The 20,798-nt window shown below is 45.6% G+C and overlaps 1 protein-coding gene across 2 annotated transcripts in view; it reads left to right on the top strand.

The window, feature by feature from the left end:
- The window catches only part of CHN2 (chimerin 2), a 311,920-nt gene that overhangs the window by 270,671 nt on the left and 20,451 nt on the right, over window positions 1–20,798 (top strand). For both annotated transcript variants that reach the window (XM_007505262.3, XM_007505263.3), the window contains exon 7: window positions 7,046–7,123. In XM_007505262.3, coding sequence (XP_007505324.1) covers window positions 7,046–7,123 — 78 coding nt within the window. The remainder of the gene's footprint in view (window positions 1–7,045; window positions 7,124–20,798) is intronic.

The raw sequence follows: 20,798 nt of genomic DNA, 5'->3' as shown, positions 1-20,798 counted from the left end.
CTCTGTCTCTCTGTCTCTCTGTCTCTCTCTCTCTCTCTTTCTCTCTCTCTCTCAATTTAGGAAATAAATCCTTGTTAGTGGAAGGAGCATGAAATAAAGGGAAAAAATATTCAAACCAAAAGAGCTGGTTGCAAGCTTTTGGGTGAAGCATCTGGCTGGCCTGCCCCAACTACTACATCTAAATGGGTTCTCAGAAGCCTTTTAATTGTCTGAAACCTGTGACATCCCTAGAAGGGGAAACAGCTGCAGCCTCAAGCATAGGCTGACGGGGGGAGTTTTTTAGACAAAGCAGACCCTGTAGCATCAATCCATTTGTCTCCCAGCTAGAGAGCCCAATGGAGCCGCCCCCTGCCTTGTGCCAATGTGGCCACCATCAAAGGGAGAAGGAGGCCCTGCTCCCAGCAACCTTTTCTCCTGGGCCTTGTATTGAGCGTGACCATCTGTCCCTGGGAGGACAATTCTTCAGGCATCTGGGGGAACTGGGACATCCCTAACAAAGCATCAGCCTGGACACTGACCGAGGGTCACCGGGAGCTCAGAGAATGATCTAGGGCAACCTGAGGATGCCCGATGTTAAAGGGAGTCAAAGAAAGGCAGGATTCACTGGCTTTTGTCCCTGCCCAGTGGTCCCTAAAATGGCCCCAGAGTGCTCTGCCTTTCATTGGCCATGGGGGTGAGCAGGTGTATTGATGAGCCCCTCTGCTACAGTGACAAACTGAAAAGAGGGCTGGAATTAACCAAAAAATCTGGGTTCAAATTCTGGTTCAGCTCTATTTTTTCTCAAGTAACCCTAGACTTCTCTGGGCCTGGGTGTCCTCATTTATAAAATGAGGGAGCTAGACTCCATGGCTTCTGAGGTCCCAGCCAGCTCTACATCTAGGACCCTGGGTATGTCATTTCACTTCTGTCTGCCTCAGTTTCCTCATTTATAAAATGGAATAATAATAGCACCTACCTTCCAAGGTTATTGTAAGGATAAAATGAGATCACATTTTTAAGCTCTTTAGAAACCTTAAAGTGATATCTGAATACTAGTTGTTGTTGTTATTGTTATTATTATTTTCAGCATCATGATAAACTAGAATAAACACACTGTTTGTAGAGTATGTAAGTCCTGGATTCAAATCCCACCTCTGATGCTTACTACCTGTGTGACTGTGGCCAAATCACTCCACTTTCCTGTGTCTCAGTTTCCTCATCTGTAAAATGAGGGGATTGAATCTGGTGACCTCTGAGGTCCCTCCCAGCTCCAGAACTGGCAGGGCTTTTCCTCCCCTCCACAGCTGCCTGTGCTGATGCTCAGTCCTGACGGGCAGACTCATCTTGGCCCTCATGACCTCTCAGTTTATTGGCTGGCTCATCCCCTAACACAGGAGCAGAAGAAAGGCGCCTGACTCTAGTCAATCAGGGCTCATTATGGCAGCCTCTGCTAATTAAAGTTTATTTTGTAAACAGTTCATTTCAGAAATGTCCTGACATGCATTTTTCTGCAAGGAATTTGTGCTGCTCTGTTTTTCCTCTGCGTGTTTTTCTCTGACATCTGATCTCCTTAAAAATGCCCTTCCCAGAACTCCACTGGCAAGTGGGCTTCAGTTTTTCTTGGTTTCGAGGATTCTCTGGGTGCCAAGTCTCCCAAAATGGGGGGAAAGAGTTCTTTAATTCTCCCTTTAGCATGTGGCAAAGTTGGCACCAACAGAACTCATGACATTTGATTTTAGGGACTTGTGGGTGGGGAAGATCCCTCCTCTATTAAGAAAGAAATAAGGAAAGGGGGGATCCGATGTAGTCTTTCAGTCCCTTTCCTAGGGAAGGGTAAGTAAAACCCCCCACATTTAGGGGTCACCTTTAATGTACAGGGCTCCTTAATAGATACCAGGTAAAGAGGGATTCAAGAGACAGTCCCTATCTTCTGGACCAAAGTTTGCAATGATTAAATTATTTTAGAAATGGCCAACAAGGAATAGTGAATAGGTGTTAGACTTGGAGAGAAGAGGTCCTGGATTCAAAACCTGCCTCTAACCCTTTTTAAGTTGTGTGATCCTGGACAAATCCCTTTAAATTTCTGCACCTCTGTCTTCTCATCTCTAAAATGGGACTTATAATGGCTTTAGGAGCCCTGTCCAAGGTTTGCTGTAAAGTTCAGATGACATCGTATATGGGAGTTGTTTTGCAAACTTTATTATGTAAACATCAAGTATTCAGGTTATTTGGGAGTGAGTTTATTTTCAGCTGGTGCTGTGCTTACTTGACCATTATCAGCAGGGCAGAGATGGGGTGGTCCGAGGATCATAGTCATCACTGGAGCTGGAAATGGTGTTGAATCATCTCATCTGATCCTTCCATTTTTACAAAGAAGGAAACTGAGATGGCGAGGGACTTGCCCAAGATGACACAGGTTGGATGTAGCAGAGGTTCCTTCTGTCTGATGGATGTGGGGAAACATCTTGGAGAAGATGATGGGGTTTGAGCTGGTTCTGGAAGGTGGGGAAGAATAATAGAGTTTTCAGGAAATGCATTCAAGATACAGAGAAGAGCAAGGCCAAAGATGGAGAGGTACCAGAAGCTGAGATGTATTTGGGAGGAGAAGAAACAAACACAGAATTAATGTGTGAAAGTAACCTGAGCTACATAGGACCCAGATGGTCAATGGTCTTGACTGTAAGCTAAGGATTTAGAATTAATTCAGCAGGGAATAGGGAGCCATTGAAGGTTTACGAGCAGAGATAGGCTACGATCATATCCATGCATGCATCCATCCATCCATCTATCCATCCATCTATCCATCCATTTGTCTATCCAGCTATTAACTATCTTTTTACCCATCCATTATAACCAACTACTAGTTATCTATCTATCCATTTATCCAGTTATCAACTTATCTGTTTATCCATTCATCTAGTTAGCTATGATCTCTATTTATCTATCCACCTATCCAGCTAGCTATCATTTATCTAGCCTTCTAGCTATCCAGCTCTCTATCTTCTTTTTTTTTTTAACTCTTACCTTCCATCTTAGAAACAATACTAGGTATTGGCTCCAAGGCAGAAGAGTGGTAAGGGCTAGGCAATGGGGGTCAAGTGACTTGCCCAGGGTCACACAGCTAGGAAGTATCTGAGGGCAAATTTGAACCCAGGACCTCCTGTCTCTAGGCTTGGCTCTCAATCCACTGAGCCACCCAGCTGCCCTCAGCTCTATCTTCTATGTGTGTATCAGGGCTCTTAACCCTTCTGTGTGTGTCCCTTTGGTAGCAGGCTAGTGAAAGCTTTGGACTCCCTCTCAGAGTCATTTTTTTAAATACATCAAATAAATAATGCCAGACTTGGATTTTAAATGTTAATATTTGACTCTCCTGTTTTGTAAGTATGTTGTTCCTCAGTTATTTTCAATTGTGTCTGACTCTTCATGACCCCATCTGGAATTTTCTTTGGTTTGTCATTTCCTTCTCCAGCCCATTTTACATATGAGGAAACTGAGGCAAATAAGATTAAGTTACTTGTCTAGGGTCACACAGCTAATAAGTGTCTGAGGCCAGATTTGGACTCATGAAGAGGGGTCTCCCTAATTCTAGACCTGGCAACCTATCCACTGTGCCACCAAGTTGCCCATGGCTATGATGATCCCTTTTCAAAAGTCCCAAGAGAAACTTAGTTGGCTATACCTTTCATTATCCCTTACATTTATAGAGGACTTGTAGATTTTCAAAGCCCTTTATTTCATTTGATCCTTACAACTCTGTCGAAGTACTTTTATTCTCATTTGACAAATAAGGAAACTGAGGCTAAGAAAGGAAGCATAGCTAGCCCAGGGTCACACAACTGAGGAGTACCTTGAGCAAGATTTGCACTCAAGTGTTTCTAACTTGGAGTCCAGGTTTCTAGCCACTGCTACTCCAAGTTGCCCTGCCAATTTATGTTTCAAAATTAAGGTAAACAGAGGCACACGTCCCCGAGTAGTCCATAGCAAGATGGAAGCCTTTAACTGCTGCAGACATTATTTAGTTCCTTAGTCCCATCTACCTGACCACTGAGAGTATTTTCATTTGCAAAGGAATGTTTCAACCATCACCACCGCTGTTTTTATGTGGTTTTGCAGTGAATCCAAAAGAATATTAGTCTGTTTGGGGGGAAAAGCCTGTCTGTACAATGCAGATTCATTGGACTGGCCCTGGGACTCAGAGGAACCCAAAGCCTCTGGGTTGTGGTGGGGAAGAGACTTGGCTCTAACACTAAGCCGCAGGGTGGCCTTGGTCAGAGCTGTGGGATCACAGGCTTTAGAACAGGGAGTAACCTTAGACAGCATGCAATCTAACCCACTCATTGTACAGGAGAAGAAATGGAGGCCCAAAGAGAATTGACTCACCCAAGGTCATACAGCTAATTTGAAATGACAGTATGTGTGTGTGATTCTGCCTCCCAGAGCATTCCCTCAGAGGCAGGCGGCTTCCTCTGCTCCCTTAGTCACAGACTGCCATGGAAGGCTGCCGTCTGACCTAGCCAGAATGATGACATTCTTCAGGAAACAATTGCAGACATTTAGATGAGCTTTAAGCTCAAAGCTTAAAGCACAAAGTGCTTTATCCCCTCCATCTCCTTTGAGCCTCAGAAACAGCCCTGTAAGGAATGACCTAATACAGTGATGGCGAACCTTTTAGAGCAATGGTTCTCAACCTTTCTAATGCCATGTCCCTGCAATACAGTTCCTCATGTTGCAGTGACCCCAAACCAAAAAATTATTTTGGTGGCTACTTCAAAGCTGTAATTTTGCTACAGTTATGATTCAGAATGTAAATACCTGCTATGCATTATGTATTCTCATTGCTATAAATTGAGAGGTTGAGAACCGCTGTTTTAGAGGGACAGGTGATGTCCTCAGGTGCACATTGAGATGGGGAGGGAAGCAGCTTGGCCCTTGTCCCTCTTGCTCTCTAGTAATGAACTCTGTGCTGGGGCAACAGCGGGAATGCCCACAGAGAGGACTCTCAGTGCCCCCTCTGGCACACGTGCCATGGGTTCACCACCATGGACCTAATGGCATTACAAGCATCCTTATTTTACATATGAAGAAACCGAGTCTTGAGTTTCGGGGGTGTTAAAGAATTTGCCCAGGTTCACCCACTTAGCAGTTGGCAGAAACAGATTGGAACCCAAGGCTTCTGATGTCCAAGACCAGCTAGGGAAGGCCTCACTCTGTCAGTTAATCAGGAATACAGGATTACACCAAGTAGGAGAGGGGGATGTATGGTGGCCTATTCCCCAGAGCTGTTTTTGTCAGGGATGAGGTTGAGAAGTCGGCCAATGGATGGAATTGCTTAGCCTGGGCTATTTGCCTAACAGCCACTGACCATCTGGCCTGAGGCCGGCCTTTCAAATCCGTATGCCTGAGTAGGTGTTTATGGCTTTGATGGAGCACTGAAATCCCCTCAGAAAGCAAAGGGAGCTCATGGAGATGAAGAGCAGGGAGCTGGGGCTGGGACCGGAGGGAGCTCAGAAAAGCCACATCCATTCTTCCGGCCCTTAAAAGCGGAACTGGAGTGGGGAGGGCCCGCAGGGACCACCGAGTCCAACCCGGACCTGAAGCCCCCAGGAAGGGCGCTCGGATTCCTAGGAGAGGGGCAGGACTGCAGACTAACACACGGGCTACTCTGGCTCTGGTTTGGGGACCAAAGAGCGGGAAATGAAGGAGGCAGGGTCACTATTTCTCATTCGCGAAGGGCCCCCTTAGGACCTTCAGCGGGGGAGACCTAGACCGGAGCTGCACGCGGAGGAATGATGAGCCCAGGAGCTGGGCTGCGCCTCCCCTCTGGGACTAGCCCCGGTCCACTTGTCTGAATGTGGCGCGTGTGCACAGAGCCCCAAAGCCCCGCATTTGGCTCCCCTTTGTATCCCGGGTCCTTAGCCTGCAAGAGCGGCTCCCTTAAAAATCCCTCCGAAGCAATCTGCTGCCCGCCTGAGCCCAGAGCTTGGGGCGCCGGGCTACCGATGCACTGGGACTGGGGAAAGCACCGGCACCTTCCCGTTCTGGAAGGTAGCCACTAGCCTTGGCGAGGGGTGGGGAGGTCCTAGGGGATCCCGGGCTGTCTACAGCCTGAAAGGCCACTTCCCATAGCCTTGAGGAGTGCCCGCCCGCCCGCCCCCCAAAGGCTCACACTCGGGTGTTAAGTTAAAGAGAAGAGGATGGAGCCGAGAACCCCAGACCTTTATCCCATCCAGATTCAACCACCCTCGGGGGTTCCAGGGGTTTAGTCCCTCGGAGTTCAGGCTCTGAGCCTGGGGATAACTGGATACAGCCTGGGTCTCCGAGGAGCGAAGCCAGTTGGGGTGTTTGTGTCAGTGTGTGTCGGGGGGAAGGGGGGGTGCACGCGCCCGCCGGGCTCGGGGTGGGGGTGGGGGTGGGGGCGGGGAGAGAGCTGTGGCCAAACAGGAGTCAGTTGTGTCTGGCTAGAGCAGGGGGTACGGAAAACTCGACGGCGGGGGCCGCCTGGGGCTGGGCGGTGACTCCCCACCCCCGGTATTGGGGCGGTCTCCCGGCTCCCCTCGGGCTAGCTCAGCACATTCATGCGCCCTATTGTTTTAGGCACCAGGCTGCCTTAAGAAGCAGCCCGGGGGAGTTGCAGGATTCCGCTGCTGAAGCAGAGGCCGCCCCCCCCCCGGGGGAGGGCCCCCCAGCCCAGCCCAGCCCAGCCCAGCCCAGCCCAGCCCAGCGCGGCGCAGCTGGGGCCAGTCACATGCCCTGGGTCTCTCCTCCCGGAGGGGCCGCCCTTAAGCAGCTGCTGGCCCTTCCCTGACTGTTGGACATGCGGCGCAGCTGGCCCGCCGTGCCGGCCCTCCGAGGCTCCCGCGATGCAGGCCGCTGGCTGGGCGATGGCCGCCCCGGGCTCCCCCAGGAGCTGTGGCCGGAGACCGAGGCCGCGTGCCCGGCGGGGCGCCGCAGATCCCCGGCGGCCAGGAAGCAGTGGCAGGAGCTGCTGGCCATGGCCTTGGCAGGCCAGGTGGGGGCTAAGGGCGTCTGGCTCGGGCCCCCCCTCAACCTCTTTGCCTATTCGCAGATTTCCTCCCTGGTGCGGAGAGCAGCCCTCGCGCAGAATGACAACCACTGCAACTATGAGAAGACCCACAACTTCAAGGTAAGGAAGCCCACTGCCTGCCGGGGCGGGAAAGGAAGGGGGGGTGCGGGGGGGGGGGGCCAGGGGGGCAGGGGGGCGGGAGCCAGCGAGCGGGGGATGGACTGCTCTGCTGGGTGCTGACAAGGCTTGACCCTGAAGTGAAGAGCTCCGTGGCACGGAATGGGCACGGAGAAAGGAGAATCTGTTAGAGGTTCCAGGGTCCAATCTCTGGGCCACCCTGTGCCCTTGGGCCAATCATTTCCCCTCCTCTATAAAATACAGAGAGTGGATTTAGATGCCCTCAGAGGTCCCCACCAGCTTGTGTGTGTTCCAAAACCTCTGCTTTCTGTCACATAAAAAAAGCTTCAGAAGACCACCTACCTAGTGTGCAATAAATATTACTTATTTATTATAATAGTATAATAATAAAGCATAGCAAAGGCATCGGCAGCATTACAACTAGCACTGATATAACTCTTTAAACTCTTTACATGTGTTATCTCCTTTCATCTTCTCCACTACCCTGGGAGATATTGCCTATTTTGCCATTTTGTGTGGCCATTTTACAGATAAAAAACTGAGGCTGAATCTATTAAGTAACTTACCCAGGGTCACACAGCTAGTTGGTGCCTAGGGGAAGATTTGAACTCAGGTCTTCTTGAGTCCAAGCCCAGTGCAGGCATCTGGAGAGTGTTTTCTGGAGAATGGGTCACTTAACCTAGCTCTGAGTTTCCTCATTTGTAAAATGAAGGGTTGGACCAGGCATCCTCTACAGACTCTCACCAAGTCTGGACATGGAAAATGAATTGATTTGTAGAGTCTATATGTTAAGGTGGAGAGAGCAAGCCTCTGAGGTCTGGCGTCCAGAGACCTGTGGCTGGTTCAAGTCCTGCCTCCATCAGGTGGGATCCTAGACAAAACACTAATTTTCAGTGCTCAGGAAACTCCCTGAGGCTGAGTTTAAGGAGAGTTGCCAATCTCCCCTGTGGGAAGGAATCTCCACTCCAGAAGTTTCCCCACACCACTGAAAAGGAAAGAAAGGGCCATTGCCGTGTTTTATACCAGTTTCTTTATTAAAGAAATAAACTATGAAGAATTTGTGATTCTTAGAGCAAGAGGGCTTTCCCTCCCCTAGAGGAAGAGGAGGAAGGGAATAGGGATGGGATCTGGGAGTTGATTGGTGTAACTCCTGCTAAGGAATCTCCTCTAACCTGCAGGTCAGCATCTTCTCTTCAAGGTACCTACCTGAATGCCTTGGCCAGGCTCAGTCATTATGGGCCAGAGGCAGGACTTGAACACAAGCCTTTCTGTCTCAGACTGGCTCTGAGCACTGTGCCATGCTGCCTTATTTCCTCCAAAGAGACAAAAGCTAAAAATGACCATTGAGTGTCAAATAAAAATCCTCATGAATGTTCTAGGTTTGGCCACTAGTTGCCCATGGCTGTGATGGGCTTCATTTCTGTGTCCTGTGCAGTTGTCAAAACAGACAAATGGAAAGAGATGCAGACTGCATTTTATTGGTGCAGTGGGAGCCCACTGTACCACCTAGCTACCCTGGACCTCAGTTTCCTCATCTGTAAAATGAAAGAGTTGGTCTCTTTCCACTCCAAATCTAGACTTCCCACTCCCCATTTTCCCTCCTTTCTATTTCTGTTCTTATTAAATCTTAGCCTTTTAAAGGAAAAAAGGTGTTTTCTTGTGCATCTGACAGAAAATACCATTTTAATGAGGGTCTCATTACTGGGAGGCTGGCTTGTCTTTGATTCATGCACAGCCTTAAAATCCTCTTTAGCTCAAAGAGAAACCCTGGGCACCTGGTTGGTTGGAGGGATGGGATGATGGAGGGAACTGGGTAAAAATTTAGTGGTGGGGGAGAACCCAGATTTTTTTCTGTGTATTTAGAACCAAAGATGATGGAAATCATCGGATTGTCATAATTTCCCCTCTAAGAACGCTAATCTGATCCTTCAGCTCTCTCAGCAAAGGAAGTTCAGTGAGTGTTTAGAGAAAGGGTTGGGGTCTGCAGAGGAAGACCTAGTCCAAACGCTAGCCTTCCTCTCTTCCTGATGGTGGGACTTTGCCGAATCTTGTTTGATCCTCACAACCACGCTAGGAAGGAGGCTCTACTTTTCTCATTTGACAGATAAGAAAACTGCTGCCCATAGAGACACAGTCAGGAGCCGCCGCTTTCCCAGGTCAACCCATTTCTCTTGGCCAACTGTGAAAGCAGTGAATTGGGTCTGATCTCCAAATCTCAAGTCCTCTGTCCGGGAGGACTTCATCTAAAGGATGCTCGTGCCGAGCTTCCTCATTGAGGATGCTTCGAATGGGAGGGTGGGTAGAAGGGAATCAGGAGAGCAGAGGGCTGGAGTTTCCCAGCTGGAAGGAAAAGGAGATGAGAAGAAAAAGAAAGGAAGGGAGAACAGAGAATGGCTTGCCCTGTTTCTCCATCTTTCCTCATGCCTCTGGGCTGATAATACAAGTCACTGTCCGAATGACAAAACCCCTTGTCCAAAAGGACAAGAGAAATTGTTTCATTCTGTTGATCACAAGTCCCTGGGAGCCAAGTGGGGCTATTAAAGCCACGTGTGGGTTCTATTGGTCCAGGCCCAATGAATGGGAAGCGTGCACAGCCTGGGCTTCTACAGTACTTTTAAGACTAGTTTTCCACAGGACTTGGAGGCTATGTTGGAATCCTTGTTTCTTCTCTCCCTTCCAATCAGAGACAGGTTGAATTCTTGGGATAAAGAGCCTATTTATCTGATCATAGGCCAAGAGCTTGATTTCTCTGGGCTCTCAGTTTGTCGTTCAGTCCTTTCCAGTCGTATCTGACTTGTGACCCCATGTTGGATTTTCTCGGCAGAGACTCTGGAGTGGTTTGCCATTTCCTTCTCTAGCTAAATTTACAGATGAGGAAACTGAGGCAGGCTTGCCGAGGTCACACAGAAAATACCTGAAGCCAGATTTGAAATCGGAAAGATGACCCTTCCAGTCTCCAAGCCTGGTGTTCTTTCCACTGTACCACCTAGCTACCCTGGACCTCAGTTTCCTCATCTGTAAAATGAAAGAGCTGGTCCTTTCCACTCCAAATCTAGACTTCCCACTCCCCATCTTCCCTCATTTCTATTTCTGTTCTTATTAAATCTTAGCCTTTTAAAGGAAAAAAAGGTGTTTTCTTGTGCATCTGACAGAAAATACCATTTTAATGGGGTCTCATGACTGGGAGGCTGGCTTGTCTTTGATTCATGCATTCTTTTTCTTTCCTCCTCAAAATTCCTGTGGCTTTGAGATGCACTTGGAAATGTGCCCTCCCATTCTCCGGGCCTACACAGAATAGCTACTGTGCTCTGTCAGCTTTTGTTTAACAGATCCACACACTGTTGTGGGTGGATCCTTTAGGAAAACTCTGAGCTCTAAAAATGCTGGGCTCTGGGAATCATGAATTTTAAGGCTTTTTTAAAAGCAAGTTAGATGGTTCCTTTACTCCTTTCCCACCTCCCCAAAGACAAATTGGAAAATGAAAATCATTTTGAAAATGTTTCTTTTAGTTCTTGACCATCACCGTTGACCTCTACGATAACATCTTTTGAGAAATCAAATTAGAAAAAAATGAAGACAGTTTGATTTTTTTTTTAAGCACTGCTAAAGGGGACAGACCAGAGTGGTTTCTTTGAGTTGTATCCTCGCCATAATAGGTAGAGCGGTTTGCCAACCCTGGCTCCACGGTGGCCTCTCAGGCCATTTGTCCAGGAAAAGGCCCATTTGTTATGGTCAGAGTAACTCACACCTCCCCCATCCTCTGCCCCCCAAACCCGATCAGGCTGCTGCTGTGAACCACAGACCAGTTTTAACTTGGAAACATTTTTGAATAAACATTCCAAAAGGCACATCATACTATAAATAGATGAGAGAATTTTCTGGAAGAAACCCCTGACCTGGAAGAAAGAACAGAGCGCTCATCAAAGAGTCTGCCACTTCCATGTATCTTGTATCACCAAGCTCGAGTTGGCGTTTTTTCAAAATATTTTTTAACCCCAGCAGGCTTTTATCCAGGGAAACAGCCTTGATGGAGTGCTAGTGCTGGAGTCAGGATGACCCAGGTTCAAATTCTGCAACTCTGACCCTTGTATAAGCAGGGCTAAGTCATTTAATCTTCTGAACCTTGGGCATCTTTAAGGCCCAGTTCCAAGTGATCAGATCACAAATCTTTAATATACTGACATCCATTTTATTCCATTAAACTGGTGCTTATTAACCTTGTACACAATTATGCACAGGAGATACAGTTAAAATTAGACAGCCCTAACTACTGGGGTCTTACATTCCACATCTCCACACGCACACCCAGCATGCCTCCTGGTCTCTCCTCAAAGCCCTCTGAGTTAGTATATTCCACTTTTAAATAGCTCCAATTGTCTGGAGGGGGCAGCTGGGTAGCATAATGGATTGAGAACTTCATCTTGTTGAGTTCAAATCTGACCTCAGATACTCCATATGACCCTGTGTAAGTTACATCATCCTTTTGCCTCAGTTTCCTTATCTGTAAAATGAGCTGAAGAAGGAAATGGAAAACTACTACAGTATCTTTGCCAAGAAAACTCCAAACAGGGTCACAGAAGAGTCAGAAACAACAACAAAATTATCTGAAAGTTCTTGATATCTCACCTAAATTGGCCCCTTTGCAGTTTCCCCGTGCTCTTGGTTCTGCCTTCAGGGACCAAAGAGAACAAGTCTAATCTCTCTTCCATTTGACCATCCTTAGGATACTTTTATACCTTTATTTATGCCACCTTTTATACTACAGTTATATCTTTGCTACAACTATGGTGCCCCTCCCGGCTCTTCTTCAAGCTAAATGTGCCCAGTTCCTTCAAGGGTTCAAGGCCCTTCCCAGAGAAGGCAGCCCTCCTCCTAACATGTCTAGGTATTAAAAGAGTTCAACACACCATTCCAGATGAGGACAGAATCCAATGGGACTCTTTCTTACCTCTTTATTCCCACAAGTTGTGGGAATTCTTAATACAGTCCCAGTGACTTTCATTTTGTGTTTTAGGGGAGGTTTTCACTTCTACTGCTGACTCATTGACCTTGCAGTTCCCTATATCCTCCAGCTCTTTCCCAGAATAACTATCTAATTCAGTCTCTCCCCATATCTAGTATTTGTGAAGCTAATTTCTTTTTTTTATGGTAAGCTTTGATAAAAATGTTAATAGATACAGAGCTGAGTACTGATCCCTGGGGCACTTCACTAGGTACTTCTTACTACACTGAACACGGAGTACTTAACAATTTCTCTTTGAATCTGTCCAGTAAACCAGCTCTGAATCCATCTGATTGTTTTGTCCTCTAATCTTGATGCCACTAGAAGATTATCATGTACTAGATTCAAAGCTTTGCTAAATCTAGGCAAACTATATCATATAGCATTCTCTCATCTACTACTGTACTAATCCTGTCTATAAAGGAATTGAGGGTTAGCCTGGCATGGCCTGTGCTTGATAAAGCCCTGCAGGTTCTTGGCAACTTAGTTTCTCTTTCTAGATATACACCAGCTATCTCATGAAGAGTTCTTCAGTTCTAGTTTCCCAGGAATCAAAGCCAAGCTTACTGATTTATAATTTGCAGACTCTGTTCTTTTCCTATTTTGTGAAAATCATGATCTGTGCATCTTTCCAAACTTGTGGGACCTTTCCCATTTCCTATATCCTGTTTGCCATTTTCTTTCTGTTATTTTCCAGTTCTCCTTGGCAGAGGAAAAAAAAATAAAAATCGAGTATCTTTGCTGTCTCTCTTCGGTCAATTGTAATCATCCCATTCACTCCAAACAAAAATCCTGACCCTCCTGTAATCTTCCTTTTTCTCCCAGTAAAGCTAAAAAGAGACTTTTTATTGGACTTCCTTCAATAGCCTTAACTTCACCTGAACTTTGGAATTACTGACATCTTTACAGGATCTTGCCATGCTTTTATACTCATCCTCATTAGCTGGTCTTGCTTCTATTTTCTCCTTAATTCCCTTCTAAGTTGTTTGATAAGTTCCCTGTACATCCATATCAGCTTCTTCAGAAAAATTTCATTTTTCCTCCTCATTGAAATGGTTTCTCTTTTGGGGGGGGGTGCTTTGAAATTGGAATCAACTACAGAGTAGCTCTCTTTGATATCTCCCTTCTTTTACTTTTTCTCAAATATTCTCCTTCACAAAGCTAGGAGTGAGGCAACTAGGTAGGGTAGTAGATAGAGTCCTGGGTCTGAAATCAGGAAGACCCAAATTCAAATCTGTCCTCAGACACTTACTGTTGGAACCTAGGAAAGTTACTTTACCTCTCTTTGCCTCTGTTTCCTCACGTGTAAAATGAGTGCCTCTGTTTCCTCACGTGTAAAATGAGGGTAAGAACTGTATTTTCCTCACAGGGTTTTTGTAAGACTCAAATGACATGTTTGTAAAATACTTAGCATATTATCTGGCATACAGTGTTGTTGTTATTCAGTTGTTTTGGATGCATACAACTCTTTGTGATCCTACTTGGGGTTTTCTTGACAGAGATACTGGAGTGGTTTGCTATTTTCTTCTCCAGTTCATTTTACAGATGAGGAAACTGAGGCAAATAGTTATGTGACCTGCCCAGGGTCATATAGCTTGTAAGTGCCTGAAGACAGATTTGAATATAGGAAGATGAATCTTTCTGACCCCAGAACCAGCACATAATAAGTGCTTTATAATAGTTTAGTCTCTTCCTCCCTGCATCCCTACTCTCCTTTCTAGATTTTTTTCACTTCCTAATATCCAATGCTACTCCACTCTCTCTCCTTGTGACCTTTCCTGTTTCTTTTCATTAAGGCATGCTCTTATTAGAATAGTGAGATGAAGTAAAAGATGTATGGGATTTAGAGTTTTGCTGGAAAGTAGTGAGCAATAAATTAGCCAGGAGAGAAGCCAGGCTGGGGACCCTCGGGCTTTGGATTTTATCTTGGAGCATTTACCTCAAACATTAGAGGTATTTAAACAGGAGATTAACATGATAACTTGGGTATTTGAGGAAGATTCTTCTAGGGCAGATGGATGAGAAATAAGAGGGAGGGCTGGATTAGGAAATAGATGGAGGGGTTTCAGCACTTTCTTTGATAGAACCAAAATGCTTTATTTTCTATTTATTTAAGCTTTCTTAAATCTTAGTGAATGTAGTTTGGTGGAAAGGATGCTAGAAATCAAGAGGACATGGGTTCCCTTCCAGGTGACCTCTCTGGGCGTCAATTTTCCTGATCTATAAAATGAAAGAGATGGTACTAGGTGAGCTGTGTTCTTTCCCAGGTCTAAATATACAAATTCCTGCCTAACTTCATGGCAAATCATCTTACCCACCTGATAGGATAGGTTATTTGGGTTCTAATCATGTTCATGGTTGCCTGGGGAAACATTCACGTTTTCTATTTTGAGAACAATGATCATAGGATCATAATTTGGATCCAGATGTGACCTTGGATGCCATGTAGCCAATACCTTGGTTTGTTGGATGAGGAGGTCAAGTGGTACAGATAGTAACTAGTAGAAGAGCTGGAACTTGGCCCCAGAACCTCCAGCCCCAAATCTAGCACCCTACTTTCAATGTTAGGCTGCCTCTCATAGAATTTAGAATATTTGGCTTTTGGTTTTTTATCTAGAAAATTAAAATCCCAGAAATGGGTTAAAATGAAATCTCTGGAGTGAAGGAGAAGTGGAAATGTAAAGGAAAGTACATATATGAGAACTTTCAAAGGAAAGATACAATAAGATTTGGTGATTCGATGAAAGAGAAGGCATTAAAGATAACACAGAGGTTTCCATGACTTAACAGAATCAGCAACATTGGGAAGGGGAGCTACTTTGTAGTAGGGCAGAAAGCAATTATAATTGATAAAACCAAATAAATTTTATATTGGAAAGGACCTCAAAGCCCATCTACCTGTAGCTGAACAAGAATCCCCCAATCTCACATCTGAGAAAGACATTGGTGAGGGAAAACTGACAACCTCCTAAGTTAACCCATTCTGTTCTATAATAACTATAATTGGTAAGAAGTTTTTCCTTACCTTGAGTCTAAATCTGCCTCTCTGTAATTTCCATTGGCTGCCCTTTTCCCAGCTCTGCCTTCTGGGGTCAAACAGATTATATCGATTCCCTCTTCTAGCTCATGGCTATGGTCATACTTGAAGAGAAGACCAAGTCTACCCATCTCCAACCTAGACACTCCCAATTCTCAACAGGCATGACATCGAGGTCCTTCATCATCCTAGGTCCTTTCCTTTGGAAAATCATCAGCTTATCACAACCCCTCATTAAAATCAGATTTTCTAGACCTGTGACAGCACAAGGACATGAGTTCCAGGCAGGGTAGAATATATTCTGCAGGACTATGGCGACCACTTTTTGGACACTGCTGCTCTCATCAGCTTTTTTGGTTGCCATGGCATCCTACTGCCCAACCTCGCTCTTGCCATTCCCTAAAACCCCGTGATTTGTTTTGAATGACTTATGTAACCATGCGACACCCATCTTATATGGATGAAGTTGACTTTTTGAACCCAGGTGTAGAACTTCAGATTTGTCTCTCCTCAGGTTCAGCCATCATTCCAAGCATTGTCTAGTTCTCATCCTCCAGCAGATCCACTAAGCCTACCATCTATGTGCAAAGCATAGAGCACTGGACTTGGAATCAGGGAGACCTTAGTATGAATCCCGCCTCAGACTCTTAGCTGCGTGACCCCGGGCAGGACGCCTGACCTCTTCAATTACGTTTCCTCTTCTACCAAATGGGGATAATAGTAGCATCTACTTCACAGGCTTATTGTGAGAATCAAATGAAATAATGTATGTCAAGTGCTTTGAAAACCTGAAAGCACTCTATAACTGCCCACTATTATTATCACCCAAGTTATTAATAAAAATGTTCATGAGCAAGTCCCTGGGGCACACAGCTAGAGATCCCTTTCCACGATTATAGCAACCCACTAACAACTATTCTTTATGGCCAGGAGCCAACACTTCTGAATCCATCTAACCGCATCATTGTCCGGCTACATCCCTCTACCTTGTCCAAAGGGAAAGCATGAGAGACTTGGTCAACTGTGGAGCTTTAGACAAACTGTCTGCCTGGCACTCTGCCGATCTACCTTTCCAGCAATCCTCTCCCAAAAGAGGGAAATGAAGTCAGTCGCCCATGCCCGCTTCTCAATGAAGACATGCTGGCCCTTCATGAGCACTACTTCTGTCCTCGCTATCGAGAATCCATTTAAATAAGTCCTTCGAAGCCAACCCTTGAAATAATAAATTCCGGAATTTTACCAGAAATCAGAGTCAAGCAGTTTGCAAAATTCATTTCCCCCCATTTTCTAAAAATGGAAACATTTGCTTGTCTTCAATCCAAGTTAGTCCCAATTATCTCCTTGCTTCTTGCTGATATCTGTAGGTTATTGTATAGACATCCAAAGCCATGGCTCCTTTCTTGGATATTATTTCCTAAGGGTTTACTGGACATCTTTATTGAATTCTGCCTCCTTTGTTGTAGCTGGTTTTCCCCCATCCTATCTAGCTTGGTAGCTAAACACAGGCAGGTTCCTCCTCAGTTTAAGGTCCCTTGATTAGAATTGCAAGACTGTAGACTTTTTTTTTTAAATAATCCTTACCTTCTGTCTTGGAATCAATATTGTGCATTGGTTCCAAGGCTGAAGAGCAGTAAGGGCTGGACAGTGGGGGAGGGGGTGTTAAGTGACTTGCCCAGGGTCACACAGCTAGGAAGTGTTGGAGTTCAGATTTGAACACAGGACTCTTAGAAGGTTCTCTGCCCCATCTTGGATCACGTAGGACCTTGGCCAAGTAGGACTCTTCATGATCAGTAGCACTTTTTTTTGGTTATTTTCTTTAAAAAATTATTTCTCTAACAATATACAGCAAATACATGATACATCAGAAAAAAATCATTATCAATAAGGACTGGGGAAATACAAAGAATTATTCATTCTCAGGGGGCACTTGAGGATTTTTACTATTGAACCAGAAATCAAATTTCCTGCATAATGATGACTGAGAGTAAGTTTATTATATACAATAGCGCCAGTGTTTACATTTAATCCTTCATCTTTCCTCCCTCCATCTTTGTTATGTTTGTACTTCTATGAGATGGACTTACATACTATTTGCATGAAAGTTATACGTCCTCCCCTAAAGTCCTTTTCTAACACCTCATGTTGTAGCTGTGATCTTATGTTCTTGAAGATGCTCAATCGCTTTTTTTTTTTAAACCCTCACCCTCCGTCTTGGAGTCAATATTGTATATTGGCTCCAAGGCAGAAGAGCGGTAAGGGCTAGGCAATGGGGGTCAAGTGACTTGCCCAAGGTCACACAGCTGGGAAGTATCTAAGGCCAGATTTTAACCTAGGACCTCCCATCTCTAGGCCTGGCTCTCAATCCACTGAGCTACCCAGCTGCCTCCAATCACTTTTGATAATTGTGAGGAGACACCATACAGCAGAGAAAAAATACTCAGGGTGACCCTGGAGAGGTGGCCTGGAGCTGGGATGAAAGATTGAGACTAGGGGTAGCTGGGTGTCTCAGACGATAGAGAGCCAGGTCTGGAGACTACAGTCTCTTTCTGCCTATCCTCAAACAGTTGAAGAAGTCCATCTCCTTCCATTTGACCCTCCCTGAATAATTGGGCCCCAAGACCTCCCCTTTTCTAAACAGGCTCCAAACTCCAGAGGAGCCCATTCTCCCCCATATGGACCTTCCATAAGACATGCCCGTTAGCACTCGGGTTTGTAGGGAGCTCTGCATGCCCAGCGCCTTGATCCCCCTTCAGGGCTGGGTCTCCCTCCTCTGGAAACCTTTGACAGTAAGAAAAGCTGTGGAGAGCACTTCCATCAGTGATGGTGTTTCCAAGGAGGAGAGAGTTGGAATAGGAGCAGGTCTGGAGGGAATGAACACTTTTATTGGATAAAGAGAGTCTATATTTCCCTACTGAGAGAAAACAAGAGGACATTTTCTTCCTATATGATCTCTGGGTCTCAGTTTCCTCTTTTGTAAAATGAGAAAAGGTTGAGGGAGCAGTTGGGTAGCTCAGTGGATAGAGATCCAGACCTAGAGATGGGAGATCCTGGGTTCAAATCTGATCCTCAGACACTTCTTAGCTGTGTGACCCTGGGCAAGTCACTTCACCCCCACGGCCTAGCCTTTACCACTCTTCTGCCTTGGAACCAATACACAGGATTGATCCTAAGATGGAAGGTAAGAATTTTTAAAAAGTAGGTTGTGTGTTCTTTGAGAGAGGGACTCTTTTACCTTTGTATCCATGGTGCTTGGCACAATGCCTGACACATAGTAGGTACTTAAAAATACTTTCTGATTTACTGGTGAAGCCATTCTCATACATTCAAGGCTCACAACTATTTTATAGGTGAGGAAACTCAGCTTGATGACCCGCGCCTTAGACACACAGCTAGTAAGGTGGAATTTAAATCCCGGGTCTCGCTTGACTCCAAGACCAGCCTATCCTGCACCACCCTGCTCTAACTATATCCTTATTAGATTTTTTTTTTGCTTAGTTTTGTCCAAGATCAGGAATTTGATAAATAACAGGAAACTTCCAGACTCTCTCCACGAGTTATAGACCCACAAACCACCTGCAATTTAGAGCCTGAGAGGGTTGCCCAGGACACTAAGAGGTTAAATAATTTGCCTACAGTCGCATAGTTAATATATACCTTAGAGGCAGGACTTGAACTCATGTCTTCCATATTTTTCAGCCAGTTCCCTCTTCCCAGTTGACCTTAAAAGCTAAAATCCTGAGCTAGTGCTACTGGGCAGACATGGGTGTACTCTGTGCCTCTTAAAGCCCTTCCCTCTGCTGATGATGAATATGGAATTGGTGATAATGGCACTGGTTTATCCAAAGGGGAAGACAGGAATGGGGGAGTCAACAGTGGATGGCGTGACAGAACCACAGAGTTCTGAAAAGAGAGTCCACATCTTTCTAAGTCAGCAAATAGCCTCGGAGATTGGGACTGACCAATGGGTCCCACTCACTTGGCTCCCATGAGTGCTTTGAGAAGCTTTCCAGATCGGCCAACTCTTGTTGTTCTTGAGTAGGCTGTCACTTGGGTGCTCTTTGTCCCAGGTCTCTTATCTCCCACCCCATCATCCTATCTCCGGCCAGGCTTGAGAATATTTGGCCAACTCAGGCTGTGATAGTCTTGGACCAACATGCTTCCTGTCTGGGGTATTTTCTTCCTGTCTGGGGTATTTTTGTTACAGCCCTTGAGCTCGCAAAATGTTCTTTCTCTGAAAACATGTTCAGAAGGAAAAAATCAATAAACCTCCGAGGAGGATAGAAAAAGTCGGTCAGGCAGGTTTTGAGATATCCCCTGGTTGGTGAGAAGACAGGCTGCCTCCCTCCCCCGCCTTCCCCAATAAAAAGAGAAGCCTCTGACTTAGCATAGAAAACACCGTCTCGGGGGCCATACAGAAATCAGAGACTCAATGGACCTAAGTGAAATGGGTACAATATTTCAGCCCTAAGAAATGAAGTCATTGCCAAGTCAGGTTCATGTTGGACATCCTTTGCCTCTCATTTCTCTTCTCTTGCTGTCTGTTTTGGGTTTTTGTGTTGTTGTTGTTGTTTTCTTTTCTTTTCTTTTTTTGAAAGATTTGTGTGTGTTTAGCAGAGTTTTGAGGGGGCCATTCCTAAGAGGAGCCAGGGGAAATGGAGCTTTGTACCAAAAATTAGTGTTAGAAATGAAAAAATACTAAAATTGAGAGGAAATTTCAGAAACCCTACAGAGAGGCAGTAAGGTATGGAGGATAGACAGTCAGCCTCAAAACCTAAAAATGCTTTAAGTCCTGATGCTGATCCATATGGACTGTGTGACCCTGGAAAAGTCACTTGCCTATCTTCTCAGTGCTCTAAGAAGCTCTCTGACACTAAGTCAAAGAGAAGGTGCCAATCTACATTGATGGGGGGAGTTTCCTGTATCAGTGAAATTTCCTGTCCAGTTCCTGGCCTTTGATTAATGAATCAATATAAATTGTGGATGAGCCCCCTGGACCAATGAAATCACAGCTCCTACCCTGTTCCCTTAAGTCCTCCTTTGGTTATTGGACTTCACGCAGAGGATGGCCTCAGGTGCTTGGGGCCTCTCCTGGCTGAGCCCAGCTTCTGAGCAGTCCTTCCCAGCTGGGATAGCTTCAGGTGCAGACTAGCCATTGTACTTTTGTCTATTGTTTCTTCCACTTCAGAGGCTCATCACCAGCTTGGGGGCTGCAGCAATTCTAGAAGACCATCTACTAAGAAGTAAAGGGCTTGTGATGTTTATCTACGGAGGGGGAATAGCATGAATGACCAAACCCCGAAGCATTAAAGTGAGCTGGCAATAAATCAGTGTTTGGGCCTGAAGTAGCAGCGCCACTTGCTTTTCCGTACTTCTCTTGGAGCTGCAATTACTCTCAGAAATCTCCCCCAGGCCATGGTCCCTTGACTCCCTGTTTCCTCCCTCCCCTCCTCTTCTCTAGGCTAGGATTGAGATATAGCATGGGATAAAGACAGGGCGTTGGATCTCGAGTCCGAAGGCTTGGGACTTGATTTCAGAATGTCTACAAACTACCTGGATAATTGTGCAAGTTGTTGAAACTCTCCAGGCCTCAGTGGCTAAATAAATTATTTATTTTTAAA

Source organism: Monodelphis domestica, chromosome 5, assembly GCF_027887165.1.
Source record: "Monodelphis domestica isolate mMonDom1 chromosome 5, mMonDom1.pri, whole genome shotgun sequence".
Classification (NCBI taxonomy): domain Eukaryota; kingdom Metazoa; phylum Chordata; class Mammalia; order Didelphimorphia; family Didelphidae; genus Monodelphis; species Monodelphis domestica.
This window is presented reverse-complemented; position numbering and strand designations above follow the sequence as displayed.